At 38.5% G+C, this 18378-nt stretch overlaps 1 protein-coding gene and 1 long non-coding RNA gene across 4 annotated transcripts in view; one reads left to right on the top strand and one right to left on the bottom strand.

Moving 5' to 3' along the window:
- LOC133650847 (uncharacterized) overlaps positions 1–18378 on the top strand; it is an 83315-nt gene that overhangs the window by 1274 nt on the left and 63663 nt on the right. The gene's annotated exons all lie outside the window — the stretch shown is intronic.
- The window catches only part of LOC133650833 (fidgetin-like), a 28155-nt gene continuing 20359 nt past the window's right edge, over positions 10583–18378 (bottom strand). For 2 of the 3 annotated variants that reach the window (XM_062048519.1, XM_062048529.1), the window contains exon 3: positions 10583–12417. In XM_062048519.1, coding sequence (XP_061904503.1) covers positions 11291–12417 — 1127 coding nt within the window. In that variant the 3' untranslated portion in view covers positions 10583–11290. The remainder of the gene's footprint in view (positions 12418–18378) is intronic. The other variant, XM_062048537.1, reaches the window with a different exon arrangement.

The raw sequence follows: 18378 nt of genomic DNA, 5'->3' as shown, positions 1-18378 counted from the left end.
TAAAACATTTATAAACCATAAGAAGAACCTTAAAATTGATTCTGAAACACACGGGGAGCCAATGCAGAGATTTTTAAACTGGTGTACTGGAGCCTGCGTTCTGGTGTTTGTCAAGACACGTGTCGCTGAACTTTGGAGTAGTTGTAAAGGTGCAATAACATTTTTAGGAAGACCAGAAAGCAGGGCGTTACAATAATCTATACAACTTGTAATAAAAGCATGCATGAGCGTTTCCGTGTTGCCCTGAGACAGAATTGGGAAAACTCTGGCTACATTCTTAAGATGATATAAACCTTTTTTTGTTATATTTTTTTATTAATGGTATAAAACTAAGTTCAGAGTCGAAAACAACGCCCAGATGTTTCACTTGTAGTGATGGAGTTAAAGACAATGATTGTAGTGTTGATATGTGTTTCTCTCTCAGGGCCTTAGGACCAATGACTAAAATGTCAGTCTTGTCCTGGTTAAGCTGTGAAAATGTATCTGCCATCCAGGATTTAAAATCTAAAATGCAATTAAAAATAGTATCAATTGGTCTTGTGTCATCAGGAGGCATGGAAATATACAACAGTGTGTCATCAGCATAATTGTGGAAATTAATTCCATGTCTCCTGATGACATGGCTAAGTGGAATCACGTAAATATTAAAAAGTACAGGACCTAAAATTGATCCTCGAGAAACACCACATGTGGTTTCATTGGTCTTTGAAGAGCCATACTTACCAAGAATTTTCTGTCTGAGAGATAAGAAGTGAATCATTTCTGAACAGTCCCAGAGAGGATGACATACTGTATCGAAAGCAGCACTAAGATCCAGTAGAACCAAGACTAACCGTATTTGAAAGGCAGTACTCAACCTCAGATCATTCACAATCTTTAGAAGGGATGTCTCTGTACTGTGGTTCACCTTAAAACCAGACTGAAACTTCTCTAAAATATTGCATTTATTTAAAAAATCAAATAGTTGTTTAAAAACAAGTTTTAAAAATGTTTTACTTAAAAATGGTAAGTTTGATACATGTCTGTAATTATTAAAATTGTAGGCATCCAAATTGGTCTTTTTTAGCAGGGGCTTCACAACCGCTATTTTAAAAGCACCAGGAAAGACCCCCGTTTGAAGTGAGCAATTTAAGAAGTTTAAAATTTCCTCTCTGGAAGAACCATAACATATTCAAACACATTTGGTTTGAATTGAATCTAAAAGGCATGTGGTGGGTTTTATTGTAAAAAAAACAAAAAACCTGTCTAGCATCTCAGAATTAACCAGGACAAAACTGTCCAGCGTTTCCTCAGTTAAAAACAGACACTCATTTTAAAAGCAGTGTGAGAAGATAAAATGTCACATCTGATCGTGTTTATTTTTTCTCTGAAGTGGTCTGAAAACTGCTCACAAAGGAAGTATGTCGGTGTGTGAGGTGTATTATTATAGTTGTTGCAAAAAGGACTATGTGGTTATTCCTATTGTTTGCAATTACAGTGGAGAAAAGTGTTTCTTGCATTCTTAACCGCTGTGTTGTATATGTTTTCTGTTCACGTAATATTCAATATTTATTCATTAGTTTTTTCTTTCTCCATTTCCTCTCTGCTATTAAGCAATTAAGTGGGTTTTAAAATGGTTTTAAAATTATCTTTCTTGATTTTAGAGAAACAAGTGTCAAGGCTGGATTTGAGGTTTTGATTAAAATTGTCAACAATAAAATCACGGGGTGCAGGTGAAACTATTGAAAGACAGTTATAAAAACTCAAATAAAATTTGCAGCCACTTCAGACGTTAGATTGCGCTTCATCACAGTGCGCAAAGTCTCCCGCTGGATAAAAGCTGTGATATTAATAAACACACAGCAGTGGTCAGACACGGCCAAGTAGACAACAGAGGACACACTGGTGGACAGACCATGAGTAATGAAAAAATCCAGAGTGTGTCCTCTGTTGTGAGTCGGCTGTGTGACATGTTGGATAAAATCCATAAAATCTAACATATTTAAAAAATCCCTTAAAACAGGGTCTAAAACATTATCAGTGTGTAGATTAAATCCACAGCTAAAATGATCATATTATATGTTGAATGAATGATTAATAAAAACTCATCAAAATCATTCAAAAAAGCAGCACTTTTCTTTAGTGGTCTATAAACAGTGACACGCATATGTGGGGGCTGATAAAAACAATTGCATGATATTCAAAAGAGTTACAGTGATCAAATAAAATATTTTTTTTAAGTTAAGGAATATGTGGCTATTGATGCTGTGGCATATCTCTTACTACCATTTCCGACTGAAAAGGCAAAGTTAAAACTGGATGGGGAGGCCTCAGTAAAAACAACCGATGCATCTGTACCCAGCCATAACTCAGTTAAAAGCAAGCAGTCTAATTTGTGGTCTAAAATCAAATCATTAATAATAAGACTTATTGATTAGAGAACGAATATTTAAAAGTACCATGTTAATAGTGATCAGTGTATTTGTGACTGTAACTAATGGGTAGTGATGTTTTGGAAGTTTTTTAAGGTTATTGATTTTTACAGTGTTGTGAGAATGTGATCTGTATTGTTCTCTGCTAGTTATACTTTAAACTCCTTTTATTTGTTTTTAAATGTCTAAACAACCTCGCGCCAAAATATCTCTCCGACCTCCTTCAGCCTTACTGCCCCACCCGATCCCTAAGATCAGCCGATCAGCTGCTACTGACGGTCCCTGACACAAGGCTGAAGCTTAGAGGTGACAGAGCTTTCCCCGCTGCTGCTCCCAAGCTCTGGAACGACCTACCTCTGGGTGCTAGACAAGCCTCCTCTCTTCCTGTTTTTAAATCTCTCTTAAAAACATACTTTTATTCCATGGCTTTTAACACTGAGTGATATCCATCCTGCAATGGCGCCCCATAATACACCTGCTGTGAACCTGTTTTTATGTTTTATTTATTTTTTTTTTTTTTTTTTTATCGTGTTCTGTTTGTGTTGTGTTGTGTTTGCTCGGTACTCGTATTATTTTTTAACCTGCCCATTGTACAGCACTTTGGCTACCCCTGTGGTAAATTTTAAATGTGCTTTATAAATAAAGTTGATTTGATTTGATTTATACATATGTATGTATGTATGTATGTACGCATGTGTGTGTGTATGTATATATATATGTATGTATGTATACACTATATTGCCGAAAGTATTTGGCCACCCATCTAAATTATGAAAATCAGGTGCCCTAATCACTTGGCCCGGTGTATAAAATCAAGCACTTAAGCATGTAGACTGTTTCTACAAACATTTGTGAAAGAATGGTCTGCTCTCAGTGATGTCCAGCGTGGAACTGTCATAGAATGCCACCTGTGCAACAAATCCAGTCGTAAAATTTCCTCGTTCCTAAATATTCCAAAGTCAACTTTATTAAAAGAAAAGTGAAGAGTTTGGGAACAACAGCAAGTCAGTCACCAAGTTGTAGGCCACGTAAACTGACAAGAGAGGGGTCAGCGGATGCTGAAGCGCATAGTGCAAAGACTTTCTGCACAGTCAGTTGCTACAGAGCTCCAAACTTCATGTGACCTTCCAATTAGCCCACGTACTGTCACGACGTGGACTATCTTGCGTGGATGGTTTTCCCGGAATGCAATCGGACCAGACCAGTCATGGCTTGAAGGTATATACATGATTTAATTTAACACTATAACAAGAAACAAACAAAAGGGTACAAACAAAAGGCGCGCACAAGGCGGAGAACAAACTTGGCTATGAAAATAATAAACTAGCACAAAGGCAAAAACTATGGACATGAAAAACTACACTTACTGTGACGTGAAAAAACAAACACGTGGCATGGCATGAAGCTTAAACTAGGGAATAAACAGGGCATGATAATGACAGAGGTAATGTCACCAGGCCGATTGCCTGGCAACTACAAGCTTAAATACTGTGTCATGATTAGTGTCAGGTGTGTGAATCCAAACGTGGAACACGTGAAACTAATGGTTGCTATGGTGACAAAACAAGAGAGTGAAAAAGCAGGAACCAAAAAAGAGTCCAAAAACCAAACAGCACATGGCTAAACAAAACATGATCAAAAGACATGACACGTACAGTACGCAGAAAGCTTAATGGAATGGGTTTCCATGGCCAAGCAGCTGCATTGAAGCCATACAATACATCACAAATTCCAATGCAAAGCGTGGGATGCAGTGGTGTAAAGCACGTCGCCACTGGACTTTAGAGTAATGGAGACGCCTTCTCTGGAGTGATGAATCATGCTTTTCCATCTGGCAATCTGATGGACGAGTCTGGGTTTGGAGATTGCCAGGAGAACGCTACATTTCAAACTGCATTGTGCCAAGTGTGAAATTTGGTGGAGGAGGAATTATGGTGTGGGGTTGTTTTTCTGGAGTTGGGCTTGGCCCCTTAGTTCCAGTGAAAGGAACTTTGAATGCTCCAGGATACCAAAACATTTTGGACAATTCCATGGGATGGCACTTCAAGTTCATATGTGAGTAAAGGCAGGTGGCCAAATACTTTTGGCAATATAGTGTATGTATGCTTATATATGTATATTTATATGTGTATATATATGTATTATGCCTTTTCACTAAATTCTTTAACATTTTTGCTGTTCACCCTCTAAAATTAATTTTCTTTCTTTCTTTGCACTTGAGACACTAGAGGAATCTTAAAGCCCTACTGAAATGATTTTTTTTTTATTCAAACGGGGATAGCAGATCCATTCTATGTGTCATACTTGATCATTTCGCGATATTGCCATATTTTTGCTGAAATGATTTAGTAGAGAACAACGACGATAAAGGTCGCAACTTTTGGTCGCTGATTAAAAAAAAAAAGGAGCGAGAAAGTGACGATTACCCCATTAATTTGAGCAAGGATGAAAGATTCGTGGATGAGGAAAGTGAGAGTGAAGGACTACAGTGCAGTGCAGGACGTATCTTTTTTCGCTCTGACCGTAACTTAGGTACAAGGGTTCATTGGATTCCACACTTTCTCCTTTTTTTATTGTGGATCACGGATTTGTATTTTAAACCACCTCGGATACTATATCCTCTTGAAAATGAGAGTCGAGAACGCGAAATGGACATTCACAGTGACTTTTATCTCCACGACAATACATCGGAGAAAGCTCTTTAGCTACTGAGCTAACGTGACAGCACCGGGCTCAAATGCAGATAGAAACAAAATAAATAAATCCCTGACTGGAAGGATAGACAGAAGATCAACAATACTATTAAACCATGGACATGTAAATACACGGTTAATAATTCCCAGCTTGGCGAAGCTTAACAATGCTGTTGCTAACGACGCCATTGAAGCTAACTTAGCAATGGGGCCTCACAGAGCTATGATAAAAACATTAGCGCTCCACTTACGTCAGCCAGCCCTTATCTGCTCATCAACACCCGTGCTCACCTGCGTTCCAGCGATCGACGGAAGGACGAAGGACTTCACCCGATCATCCGTGCGGTCAGCGGCTAGCGTCGGCTAGCACGTCTGCTATCCAAGTCAAAGTCCTCCTGGTTGTGTTGCTACAGCCAGCCGCTAATACACCTATCCCACCTACAGCTTTCTTCTTTGCAGTCTTCATTGTTCATTAAACACATTGCAAAAGATTCACCAACACAGATGTCCAGAATACTGTGGAATTTTGAGATGAAAACAGAGCTTTTTTGTATTGGATTCAATGGGGTACCAATACTTCCGTTTAACTAGTGACGTCACGCGCATACGTCATCATATATAGACGTTTTCAACCGGAAGTTTAGCGGGAAATTTAAAATTGCACTTTATAAGTTAACCCGGCCGTATTGGCATGTGTTGCAATGTTAAGATTTCATCATTGATGTATAAACTATCAGACTGCGTGGTCGGTAGTAGTGGGTTTCAGTAGGCCTTTATTCAGTATATTAGTTAAATGTAAAATAAAACACACCGATGTACCCTGTTGAAATTCATTGACAATAAAACCTTAACAAGGTTTAGTAGCTTATTATATAAAGACTGTATTTATGATGAACAGCCATCCATTTATTTCTGCTAGTTCGTTGCGGGTAGCCTATCCCAGCTGCACTCGGACGGAAGGCAGGGTCGAACTTGGACAAGTCGCCAACTCGTCGTAGGGCCAACACAGATATACAGACAACCATTCATACTCACATTCACACACTTGGGCCAATTTACATACTGTATCAAATTTTAAAGGTACTATTTTCTGTGAGTGTGTAAAAATATGTTTGTCATTGTAGTTTGCAGTGATGATTTGTTCATTTATTTAGCTAAAAGGGTAAACAAACTTCTAGAATATCCCTCAAGATGATGCAGTGCAGTTCTAAGTCGCTGCAATTATTTAATAATAATTTCAGAATTACGTTTTTTAAAATAATTTAAAATGAAATAATTGGATTTCTTCTGTACAACTAATACAGTTATAGCACCATAAATATAAATTGTTATTAGTTACTATACAAAATGAATAAAATAAAAATTCCAAAAAACAACTGAAAAAATATATAAATAGTGGTAGATAAAGTGTAGATATCAATTAATAGATGCATGAATAACAATCAATATTTTTTTGGATGCTGAGATGCAGTAGAACACAATGTCAAACTCGAGGCCCATGGGCCCGCCACATTAGTATTTTATGTGGCCCGCAACATTATTTTGCATGGTCTGCCACATCATATGATGTTGCAAGCCACATCATTCGCTGTTGTCTGCCATATCGTTTGGATGTAGTCTGCCACGTTTTTAATGTGGTTCGCCACATCATTCAGTGTGGTCTTCCACATCATTTAATGAGGTGCGCAATGTTATTTAATGTGGCCCGTCACGTCATTAAATGTGGTGCACCAAGTCATTCAACGTGGTCTTTCACGTCATTCAATGTGGTCCGCCACATCCTTTAGGGTGGCCCATCACCTCATTCTATGTGGTCTGTCACATCATTCAATGTGGTCTTTCGCATACCGGTAATTTGTTGTGGTCTTCCACATCATTTAATGTAGTCTTCCAAATAATTTGATGTGTTCTTCCACGTCATTTAATGCGGTAGGCTTCGTCATGTAATGTGACCCGCCACGTCGTTCAACATGGCCCTCTGAGGGCAGCCAGAATTGCAATGTACCCCTCAATTAAAACAAGTTTGACACCCTTGCAATAGAAGAAATAAGACACCAGCAGCACATGTAGTTGTCAACATACAGTTTAGTGAACGACAACACTCAAACATCAAATATTTTTGGTTTGATAGACAAAAATAACACAAAATCCGATTCAGTATGATTTTTTTTTTCCTCTTTTTTTGGTACAGTATCTTCATTTTCATCAACACAACAGTTTTCATGAGGTAGACTGTAACGGGTCAAAGTGGAGAAACATTACTGCTCCTGAACTGGCACATGAAACGACATGAAATAAATAATTCCATGTACATTGTCTTCAAAATGAGGTAGAAATGGTTACGGAGAAGCACGAGATATGACGACAAACAAACAACCAAAAAAAGAAAAACACTGCGATCCAATTTGGGTTTGACAAAACTCGCTGAATGAGAACAAAAGCTTGTGGAGAACATTGAAGAGCATTAAATTCTAAGCGCTTAAATACTTTTAAAAACCAGGTTGGTTCAAATATATGTTTGAAATTGAGTCTTTTTCTCATTGTTTTGCATAACGCTTTCAAGCTGCGTTCACACTTGGCATGTATGGCTTGGTTAAAAAGAGCTCTGGTGCCTTTGCTAGGTTCACAAGAGTTCAAACTGGAACACTGCAAGGCCCAAAGACACATAGCAGTGTTCAAATGACATCAAAAGCATGCAGTAAGAGCAAATATGTACAAGAAAATGCATTGGAAGGGCTGCGTCTCTGTTCCGCTCTCTCTCTCTGTGTGTGTGGCGCCCCTGAAAAGTATATTTTATAAGCTTTTTGTGAAATCTAGTTAGGTCAAATCTGACCACATATTAGGGATGAATTGATACCGTCTCTCGATACTTCGATGTGTTCATGTGTATGATCACTTTTAAAAAACAAAAACATTACAGATACAGCTGCTGTGTCATCTGACTGAAGCACTTAACTGGTCTTTATCAGGAAGTGCCTTTTTCAGCTCACGAGATGAGTAATTGGAAGAGTGGTGTGCCGTGTTTGACATCAAATTCCATTGCCATTGAGCCGTTGATCTAAATGAAACTAAGAAAAAGAAAACATTTAAATGTGTGTTTGAGATAATGTTTTTCTATTCCTGTTTACCAAATGGTCATTGAGCCGAGCTGTGTGTTTCATATTCCTTTCTGCACAAACTATTTACAAATGCCAATTAGATTTTCGGGTAAATTTAGTTTTTTAATGCAGCAGATACCGCCATTATGAAACACCATCACATAATCAGTGCAGTGTCAATACAGCCCGTGAGTCACTGAGGCGTCTTTTAACCATCACTACTTTATAGAAATACCCAAAGTATTCAACCCACCAGACCGTGTTTAGTTTTTTTGCGTTACGCCACATAATATGTCACAAAATCTGTCCAATCAAATCCTGACTCTATAAATATGTTCTTTACTTCGCAGCCCTTGGTCCCATGACAAATATGTGAACGCCATCATCCTAAACCTTCAAGCCGTCTAAAACCCATTTATCAGCAACTCTGGTGCGGTTTGATTGCTCTGAACTCAAATGTGAGCGCAATACGGACCAAAGGCACAGAGAAAATCAGTTGGAAGGACTGTCACTGTTCCGCTTTCTCCCTCTGTGTGTGTGGCGCCCTTTAAATGTTTATTTTTTAGGCTTTTTGTAAAATCCAAGCTGAATATAGCAGCAAGGAGAATTTTTATTTGGAATATTATGAGTTACATCTTGTAGTATGTCATGCTGTCCAAACCAAGTCCTAATTGTGTAGACTTAGTCTGTGACAGAAATAGCCACGTGATCATTTAGCCAACACCAAGTGTGAACGCAAATGCAAATACTGCAAAAAAGTTGAAACATCAAATCAATCAATTTCCAACTGAATGAGGGCGCGCTATTAAATGTACTCACAAAGTGACCTTAAGCAAATAGTCACAATCCTCCTTTGTGACGCCAATTCAACAATCATCTGATAGCAAACTTTATTAAGACCTTTTGATAAACATATCTAATGTACTGCGTACTGTAGCATTTAATTTGTCAGTTGTTCGTCATGGAGTGCTTTCCCCTGATGCTAACTACACACACTAAACACATATCACCGTTCATCGCCACCAAAAATCTATAAGGGAATCTATACATGAAGAAAATATGTTTCATATACAGTATCTAAAAATGTCATCCATATACATTATGGCATGTATTGTCCTTTTTCTTTAAAAAAAAAAAAATCTCAATTACATTCAACATTTCAGGCCTTGGTACAAATATCGCCACTTTCCCAGAGCTATAAAGCTGTACGTGTGTGTGCATATATGTGTGTGCATTTGTGTGTGTGCGTGTGTGTTCACTGTTAATGTAAAAGGCCTTGTCAATTCCCTGAAGAGTTCAGAGTATGTTTTTGTTTTTCGACAACCCCAATTTGGCTCCAAAGAGCTCCCTACAAGCGGTATTAACATACATTCTTACATCATCATTGTGAGGTAACAATATTCTTCCTGAGTATTCAATAACATGAGGACAAATCTTCCTTTAGAGAGGCAAAAACAATAAAGAGCGAAGTAAATGCTAGCAGGCTAACTTTCCAAAGGCCTGTGTTTTGACGTCCCGTGTGCATCGAAACACAAGCTGTCGCTTGCATTGCTAAGTTCAGCAGTATGTAGCATGATTGTTGCTCATATAGTTAAGACAAAATATAAGACGGACTCTGGTATAAAATGAGTAATCAATGTGTCCCAAAGTTACATACGTTAAGTAGTAGGGGTGTAAAGCTACGTGTAGTCTCAATCGGTTCGGTACAGAGGCATACCAATTTTTCACACGGTATGCGTTTAAGTGAGGGACAGGAACTCTACCCCGCATCAGGCGTCCACTCCGTAAACAATTACCGTGCAGTCCAGCCTTGGCTAGGGATAGTGCCAAGGAGAACCCAAATCCTCTTCTCTTCCCTCTTCAATGTTTGGGAGCACTTGGCTTTCCCGGTGAGTGGATAAAACGAAAGTAGTGTGCCGTCATTGTTCAGTAGCTAGAACTATTAATGCAGCACATCAACCAATAAAGAACATTATTCCAATGAAAATTAAACAATAAATCACACTGTTTTAACTGTTGAACATATGCATTGTTGCACTTTTCTAAAAAGAAACACTGTAAACCATCAGTAAAATTAAATACAATTCCTTATTAACATGTATTATTAGATATTACGCTAATTCGCTTTGTCCCATATAACGCAAAGCTAAGATGTTGTTTTGTTCAGATAGCTTAGCATATATTGACCTACAGTGGGTTGCTTTCAGCTTCTTTAACATATGAACGTGGCTCTCACATCCTTTCATTTTAATGTGTTTGACACGTCTGTTAAACTGTAAAATATTACTTAACATTTATTTATTTTTTATTTCTTGGGATAGGCTGCAACTTACTTGCAACGCTACTGGAGATACGCAGTATAGAAAAGAGATTGACTATTACATTTGTTTACACACGTCTTGTCCCTTTACTGTACCCAAAATGAATCAAGACTTTAAAACCGAGGTATACCGATCGTGCATATGGCATACCGTTACACCCCTACTAAATACACTGTCTTTGTCAACGCCAAATACCGTTTAAATACAACCATGAAATCCTGCGCTAGAACGTCTTAAAGGCCAGATTCATTTAAGCAGCCTGCTTTTGTATAAACATTAGCATTGGGTAGAACACAAGAGGCAGAATAGCAGGAACACAAGAGGGAACGTAAAGATTCCTTTCCTAAAGCCTCAAAATCAGTCAGGATTGTGCTGAAGTGGTACGACAGTCTCACCTTTTGAATTATTGCTCTCCTTACTTTTTGGTCAGAAAAGATCTCTGTGGGCAGGTATGGAACATTGCAGTCAGGGACCTGTTAAACATCAGAGCCACATATCTTTACTCCTACTGCCACCAAAAAAAGCAACATTTCAGTGCTGCTTGGAAGAAATAAATAGATCCTGAGATTAATGCTGACTATGCAGAGAATGCTTTATGTCTTACAGGATCAAATGCCCCTGTGTATCTTTGGGAACACGTGGATAATAAGAAGGAAACAAACATAATGATAAACTTCACTCTTGTGCCCTCTTGTGGTTGTAAGTGATATTCAAAGCAAGTGTCTTTGGGGTTCCAAGCGTGAGGGAATTTTGTAAACTGGGGATCATCAGTGACCCCCAGTGGGGTCCTCAGCTCGTGTGTGCGATGCCGGTATCTTCATAGACATCCTCTGCCGAGGAAAGCTGTGATCCCCTGGCACGCTTTCCACTGGCAGGCCGGACGGGGGGCTGTATGCTCCTGTGCCGCGATAAGAGGGTGACATTAGGGGCTTCCCAGGTTTGTAGGCCTGTGGATCAGAACCTGAGCCACTTGTGTCATAGCCGTTGCCTTTGCTGACGGCATTGCTGTACTTTCGATAACGCGATCCCTCTACCTCGGCTCCCTCTTGCCCGTCTTCTCCCATTTCAAAAGCCTTGCGTTTCAGCGGTGCTCCAGCCTCGGTGGCCCCTCCTAGGCTGTGGGATGGGTAGCTGTAACTGCCCCCTACCATAGTGGGCCTGGGGGGTAATGGGGTAGGGGTACTAATCACGGAGGGTAGATAGGAGGCACTGGTGTGGCTATATCCAGAAGAGAGGCTGTTTTGGGGGTAACAGCCTGGCGGGTAGTTGTAGACTGGAGTGCTTGCACTATAGCTGGGCACTAAAGTGGGTGTGGCCTGCAAAGTGTGAAGAGGGGCTGGGGGAAGTGCTGTGCCAGGCTGAGGGCAGTACCCTGAGGACAGGTAGGTGCTGTTGTAGGCAGGAGGATAGTCCTGTGGTGACGGTACACTGCAGGAGCCAACACTACTGTAGCCTGGCTCCGAGGCTAAGTTACTGCTCACAACAGTCACGCTTCCTGTGGCCGGGATGCCAGAACCCACCTTGGCACCAGTTAGCGCTTCAAGTCCGGGGTAGCACTCGATGCCCTGGCTGATCGCCCAGGGCTCAGATTCTGTTTTAAGGAAAGCGCCAGGCTCTGAGTAGGCCCCTGCAACAGGACGCTCATAGGGCAGCTCCAGGCCTGAGTATTTTTCAGCATAGCGCTTGAGAAGTGAAGAAGCGGTCAGGGCTGATATGTCGTCACTGGCCCAAGGGTAACCGGCATAGGGGTAACCACGGCGAGTAGCAGCGGCATAGGACTCATGCTTGTGGACAGTTGGGGGCGACGTGGTGGAGGTGACGTCGAGGTGCTGCTCAGGCCACTGAGACAGAGGGGCGGTGTGCTCCGGAGACCAGTGCATCTTCAACAGACCTGCTGGAGATGCGACAGTTAGATCACATTATAACAGAAACACATGCGAATAAGCTTGGGCAAGTTATACCGGAATATTTTAGAAAGACTTATGCGTTTGAGGAAATGCCACCATACCGATATATGTAATCTTTGATGTCCTGACACGGAAGTCTCTCTGCTCATTCTGTCTGAGTTGAGTGCTCACTTGACAGAAACTCCATTACGAGGAGTGTGTGAAGCACATCTATCAACCTTCCCGTAATTGCCGGTAAATGACATATTTACACATATATACACAATCTGAAAGGGTGTTTAACTGGAGTCGCAATATTGTCACCTGCCACACAGCATCCTGCAGTTGACAGCTTCGTGTTCCTGTCTTAAATTTTTGAGGGAACATGGTCTTCTAAAAATGTTGGGCTAAAAAACACTATTGTTAAAGGTAAATTATTTTCAAGTTGCTGCTGTCTAAAATGTCCACCTACACCAAGGACATTAAAAAAAACTATTTTGTTATTTTGTGTGTTATACTTTACTATTGTTATATTATTTTCAATGCTTTTTAATATTTTTATGTGCATTTATCTATGCATAAAACTTTTACATTTCCAGAAAATTACTCATGTTAAGTTGTTTTTTTCAACAAAACAACTTGACACGCATTTTCGGTTTGACTTTGTCTAAAATTATTTTACCGAAAAAATATGAAGACATATATTGTATATCGATATTCAGCCAAAATATATCAGGAATGAGTTTCGGTCCAAATCGCCCAACCCTAAGATATGCATATAGTATATCTTCTATATGTTCTCATGCATTCCAAGTGAATGCAAATGCAGTTGGGGTGTGCTCACACTCACAACCTGGATATAAGATAAGCGTCATCGATATATTGATGTTATCGATAAATTTGAGTTTTTTTGTTGCAGACAATTTAAAAGATAAAAGTTTAAGTTTGCACTTTATTGATCTGATTGTTTTTTATTATTATTGAATGATTATTGGTATTTATATTTATTTATTGGAGTTTATTTGCATGCAATGTGCAATGCTACATTTTTATTTACAGAAGTATTCTTTTCAAAACAGAGGTTTTAAGTTTGCACTTTATTAATTCCATTGTTGGACATTAGTATTTATTTGCATGCAATGTACAATGCTACATTTTTGTGAACATAAATATTTTATTCGAGCAGAAGTATTGCCTATGAGAGGAGGCTCTTAATTTAGTTCTTTGAAAAGTATTGCATAAAAAGTACAACTGCAGCACCAGCAAAATGGACTTAAACCGGATAGACAAACTGATCCGGAAAGCCGGCCAAACTATTGGCGCTAAGGGACAGGAGGACACTGGAAAAACTGCTCGCCATCACGGACAATCCTGCCCACCCACTCCAACAGACAATTGAGGGACAGCGAAGCTCATACTCCAACAGGCTCTTGCAGCTTCGCTCCCACAGTGTCCGATTCAAGAACTCCTTCATTCCTCACTCCATCCAGCTGTATAATCACTCATACAGCATACAGCAATAGATAATATTTGTCTAATACCAGACCGCTACTAAGTTAGCAACTTTTCTTTGTTTATAATGTATATTTTCTGCTGTATTCACCTTTGTTTATCTACTCTTATATTTTTATGCTGCCCTTTTTTTTTCCGCTTCAGCTGCTACATACAGTATACTGTAATCTTGTAAATGGTCATTGTGATTTGTTAGATATTGTGTGTGACTGTGTGTACATATATACAGTATATTATACACATATATATACTGTATATATATGTGTATATTTATATGTATATATATATGTATGTATATATATATGTATGTGTATATATATACTGTATATATATATATATATATATATATATATATATATATATATATATATATATATATATACATATATACATATAAACATATATATACATATGTATGTGTATATATATATATATATGTATATGTGTGTGTGTATATATATATATATATATATATATATATATATATATATATATATATATATATATATATATATATATATATATAATATGTATATGTGTATATATATGTATGTATATATATATATGTGTATATATATGTATGTATATATATGTATGTGTATATATATATACATACATGACGTGCGGTGAGGTTTTAGTTGATACAACACTCCCGTCAGGGAGTGTTATATCAACTAAAGCCCACACTTAAAGTTTCCACGTGCAAGATTGAATCTATTTAAAAAAGTTATTTAATAAGAAGCCAAAAAGTGCAAAAACAATAATGTTTGTGTTGGAGGAGTTGTGAATGAATGAAATATGAAATCCGTGCTGCAGTCTGCAGGTGTACCTAATGTTGTGACCCTGCAGTCATTCACAACTCCTCCAACACGAACATGATTGTTTTTGCACTTTTTGGCTTCTTTTTAAATAACTTTATTAAATAGATTCAATCTTGCACGTGGAAACTTTAATTGTGGGCTTTAGTTGATACAACACTCCCGTCAGGGGGTGCATTCTACGGCGGGGGTGCATTCTCTACCACCAGGAGGCGGGATTACTGCGAGCCTCAGCCAGTGCGTCTTCGCAGCAGTTTTATGATTGCTCAGCACAAGAAATACTTACACACATACAGTTGTTGACAAAATACACTGTACATTATATACCTCAGCTAACTAAACTATGGAAATGTATAATATAGTTCATATAGCAATACGGTCTCACTGCACAGCAGGCCAGCAGTTAGCCGAGTCCGCAATCCATGTTGAGGCACAACGCAGTGACGTGCCTCAACTGGCTGCTGATCACCCCACCGTCTCTTCTCAGTATTTGAACGGCAAATGTGAAAATTCAGTGATTTTGAATAAAAATAATCTAAAACTGGTGAAGTTAAATGAAAAATAACTGTATAGTATAATCACTGGATACATATAACAATTTAATTATTTTTTTTTCTTTTTACATTTTTTTTCTTTCCATGATGGCATGTGAGGCCCCGCCTCACCTGCCTCCACTGACTGCACGTCACTGATATATATATATATATATATATATATATATATATATATATATATATATATATATATATATATATATATATATATATATATATATATATATATATATATATATATATATACATATATATATATATATATATATATATATATATATATATATATATATTAGGGCTGTGAATCTTTGGGTGTCCCAAGATTTGATTCAATATCGATTCTTGGGGTCACGATTCGATTCAAAAATGATTTTTTCACGATTCAAAAGGATTCTCTATTCATTCAATACATAGGATTTCAGCAGGAAATGAACCAAAAATATGACTTATTTTATCTTTGATATAAATAAATATTGGACACAGTGTGTTGTCAAGCTTATGAGATGTGGTGCAAGTGTAAGCCACTGTGACACTATTGTTCTTTTTTTTTATTTTTTATAAATGTCTAATGATAATGTCAATGAGGGATTTTTAATCACTGCTATGTTGAAATTGTAACTAATATTGATACTGTTGTTGATAATATTCTTTTTTTTTTCACTACTTTTGGTTTGTTCTGTGTCGTGTTTGTGTCTCCGCTCAATTGCTCTGTTTATTGCAGTTCTGAGTGTTGCTGGGTCGGGTTTGGTTTTGGAATTGGATTGCATTATTATGGTATTGCTGTGTATTGTTTTTTTGGATTGATTAATTAAAAAAATAAAAAATAAATAAATACAAATTAAAATAAATAAATAAAATAAAAATAGATTTTTTAAAAAAGAGAATCGATTCTGAATCGCACAACGTGAGAATCGCGATTCGAATTCGACGTGCAGTCAGGGGAGGTCAGGTTAGGCAGTGCCTCACGTGCCATCATGGAAAGAAAAAAATTTAAAAAGAAAAAAAAAATCATTACATTTTTATATGTATCCAGTGATTATACTATAAAGTTATTTTCCATTTAACTTCACCAGTTTTGGATTATTTTTAGTCAAAATCGCTGAATTTTCACATTTGCCGTTCAAATACTGAGAAGAGATTTGCGGTGAGCCAGCAGCCAGTTGAGCCTCAACATGGATTGCGCAATGACTCGGCTAACTGCTGGCCTGCTGTGCAGTGAGACTGTATTGCTATATGAATTGTATTATACATTTCCATAGTTTAGTTAGCTGAGGTATATAATGTACAGTGTATTTTGTCAACAACTGTATGTGTGTAACGTATTTTTTGTGCTGAGCAATCATAAAACGGCTGCGAAGACGCACTGGGTGAGGCATGCTGTTCTCCCGCCTCATGGTGGTAGAGGGCGCTAGTGATCCCAGGGATCATTCTTGCGACTACTCGGCTGCAGAATAAGTGACAACAAGCTACAGTTAGCAAGTCAAGTGCAGCGGCGGGCGCTAGTGATCCTAGGGATCATTCTTGCGACTACTCAGCTGCAGAATAAGTGACAACAAGCTACAGTTAGCAAGTCAAGTGCAGCGGCAGTGATCGTTTATTTTTTCCTCTCGCCTGGACTTTTAACATGGAGGATTACATATCTAAAATAAAACAGTTTTCTAAACTGGACTTTCAATCAAAGCAGGAGGTAATAATTAAAGGAAGACCAACGCCGGAGCTAAAAGGTTTGCTTCAGACTTCAACTGGACATTGAATATTGTCTTGCAAGCATCCATTGTACCATTGCAGTTCTCGAGCGCATGAGACTGGAGTTCAAAAGTTTCTGTGACCGATTTGAGAAGAAATGCAACACTTGGCCTGGCAGAGAGTGGAGGCAGACAGTCAATTAGATTTGAACAAAAACAAGTGTTCTGTAACATTCTGGATGACGTAAAAAACAAGTGTTTTGTAACATTCTGGATGACATAAGCTGTCAAATGAAGGCTAGGTTTGATCATTTTGGTGAGCTGGCTTTCCTTGGTTTGGTAGATTGTTCAAAATTCAGTGAAATGTCAAAACATTTTGATGACACAAAACTGCAGAGCCTGTCAAAATATGCCAGATTCTTTGACTTTGTGCAACTAAAGGCGGATCTTGTTGGACTGTATAGCTCACAAACGGTGAGGGATGAATGTAAATCTCCTGGACAGCTTCTCAGCTTTTTGGCCCAGAAGGACCTCATCCAAACTGTTCCTGAGGCGACAAAGTTACTCCAGCTAGTGCTCACTGTTCCAGCTACTACAGCATCAGTGGAGCGGTCATTCCCAGCGCTGAAAAGAATCAAAACATACAGTCGGAACAGGACCGATCAAGGACGACTTTCTTCCCTGGCAGTGATCTCCATCGAGACAGAGAGACTTCTAAAACTGAAGAAAGATAAGGAAGACTTCTATAAACAAGTTATCGATGCTTTTGTTCAGAAGGACCGGCGCATGGACTTCATTTATAAGTAAAGGTAAGACCATAATAACGTTTATTTAATTAAATGTGCTTTTTTGTGTGCTACAGTTTTTATGTGTAAAGAATGCTGATATGAGCTTTTAAACATAACCGCACGTCACTGTCTACAGTGACGTGCGGTGAGGTTCATGGCTGGTGAGGCACTGACTTATCACAGTCAGATTTACAAACATATGAACCCCAAAGAGTATCTTATTCACCATTTGATTGGCAGCAGTTAACGGCTTATGTTTAAAAGCTCATACCAGCATTCTTCCCTGCTAGGCACTCAGCATCAAGGGTTGGAATTGGGGGTTAAATCACCAAAAATTATTCCCGGGCGCGGCGCCGCTGCTGCCCACTGCTCCCCTCACCTCCCAGGGGGTGATCAAGGGGATGGGTCAAATGCAGAGGACAAATTTCATTACACCTAGTGTGTGTGTGACAATCATTGGTACTTTAACTTAACTTTAACTTTTACACATACAAACTGTAGCACACAAAAAAGCACATTTAATAAAAAAAACGTTATTATGGTCTTACCTTTACTTATAAATGAAGTCCATGCGCCGCTGTTGTGCTGGATTAATGCACCCCCGCCGTAGAA

This window comes from Entelurus aequoreus, linkage group LG01 (genome assembly GCF_033978785.1).
Source record: "Entelurus aequoreus isolate RoL-2023_Sb linkage group LG01, RoL_Eaeq_v1.1, whole genome shotgun sequence".
Taxonomy (NCBI): domain Eukaryota; kingdom Metazoa; phylum Chordata; class Actinopteri; order Syngnathiformes; family Syngnathidae; genus Entelurus; species Entelurus aequoreus.
This window is presented reverse-complemented; position numbering and strand designations above follow the sequence as displayed.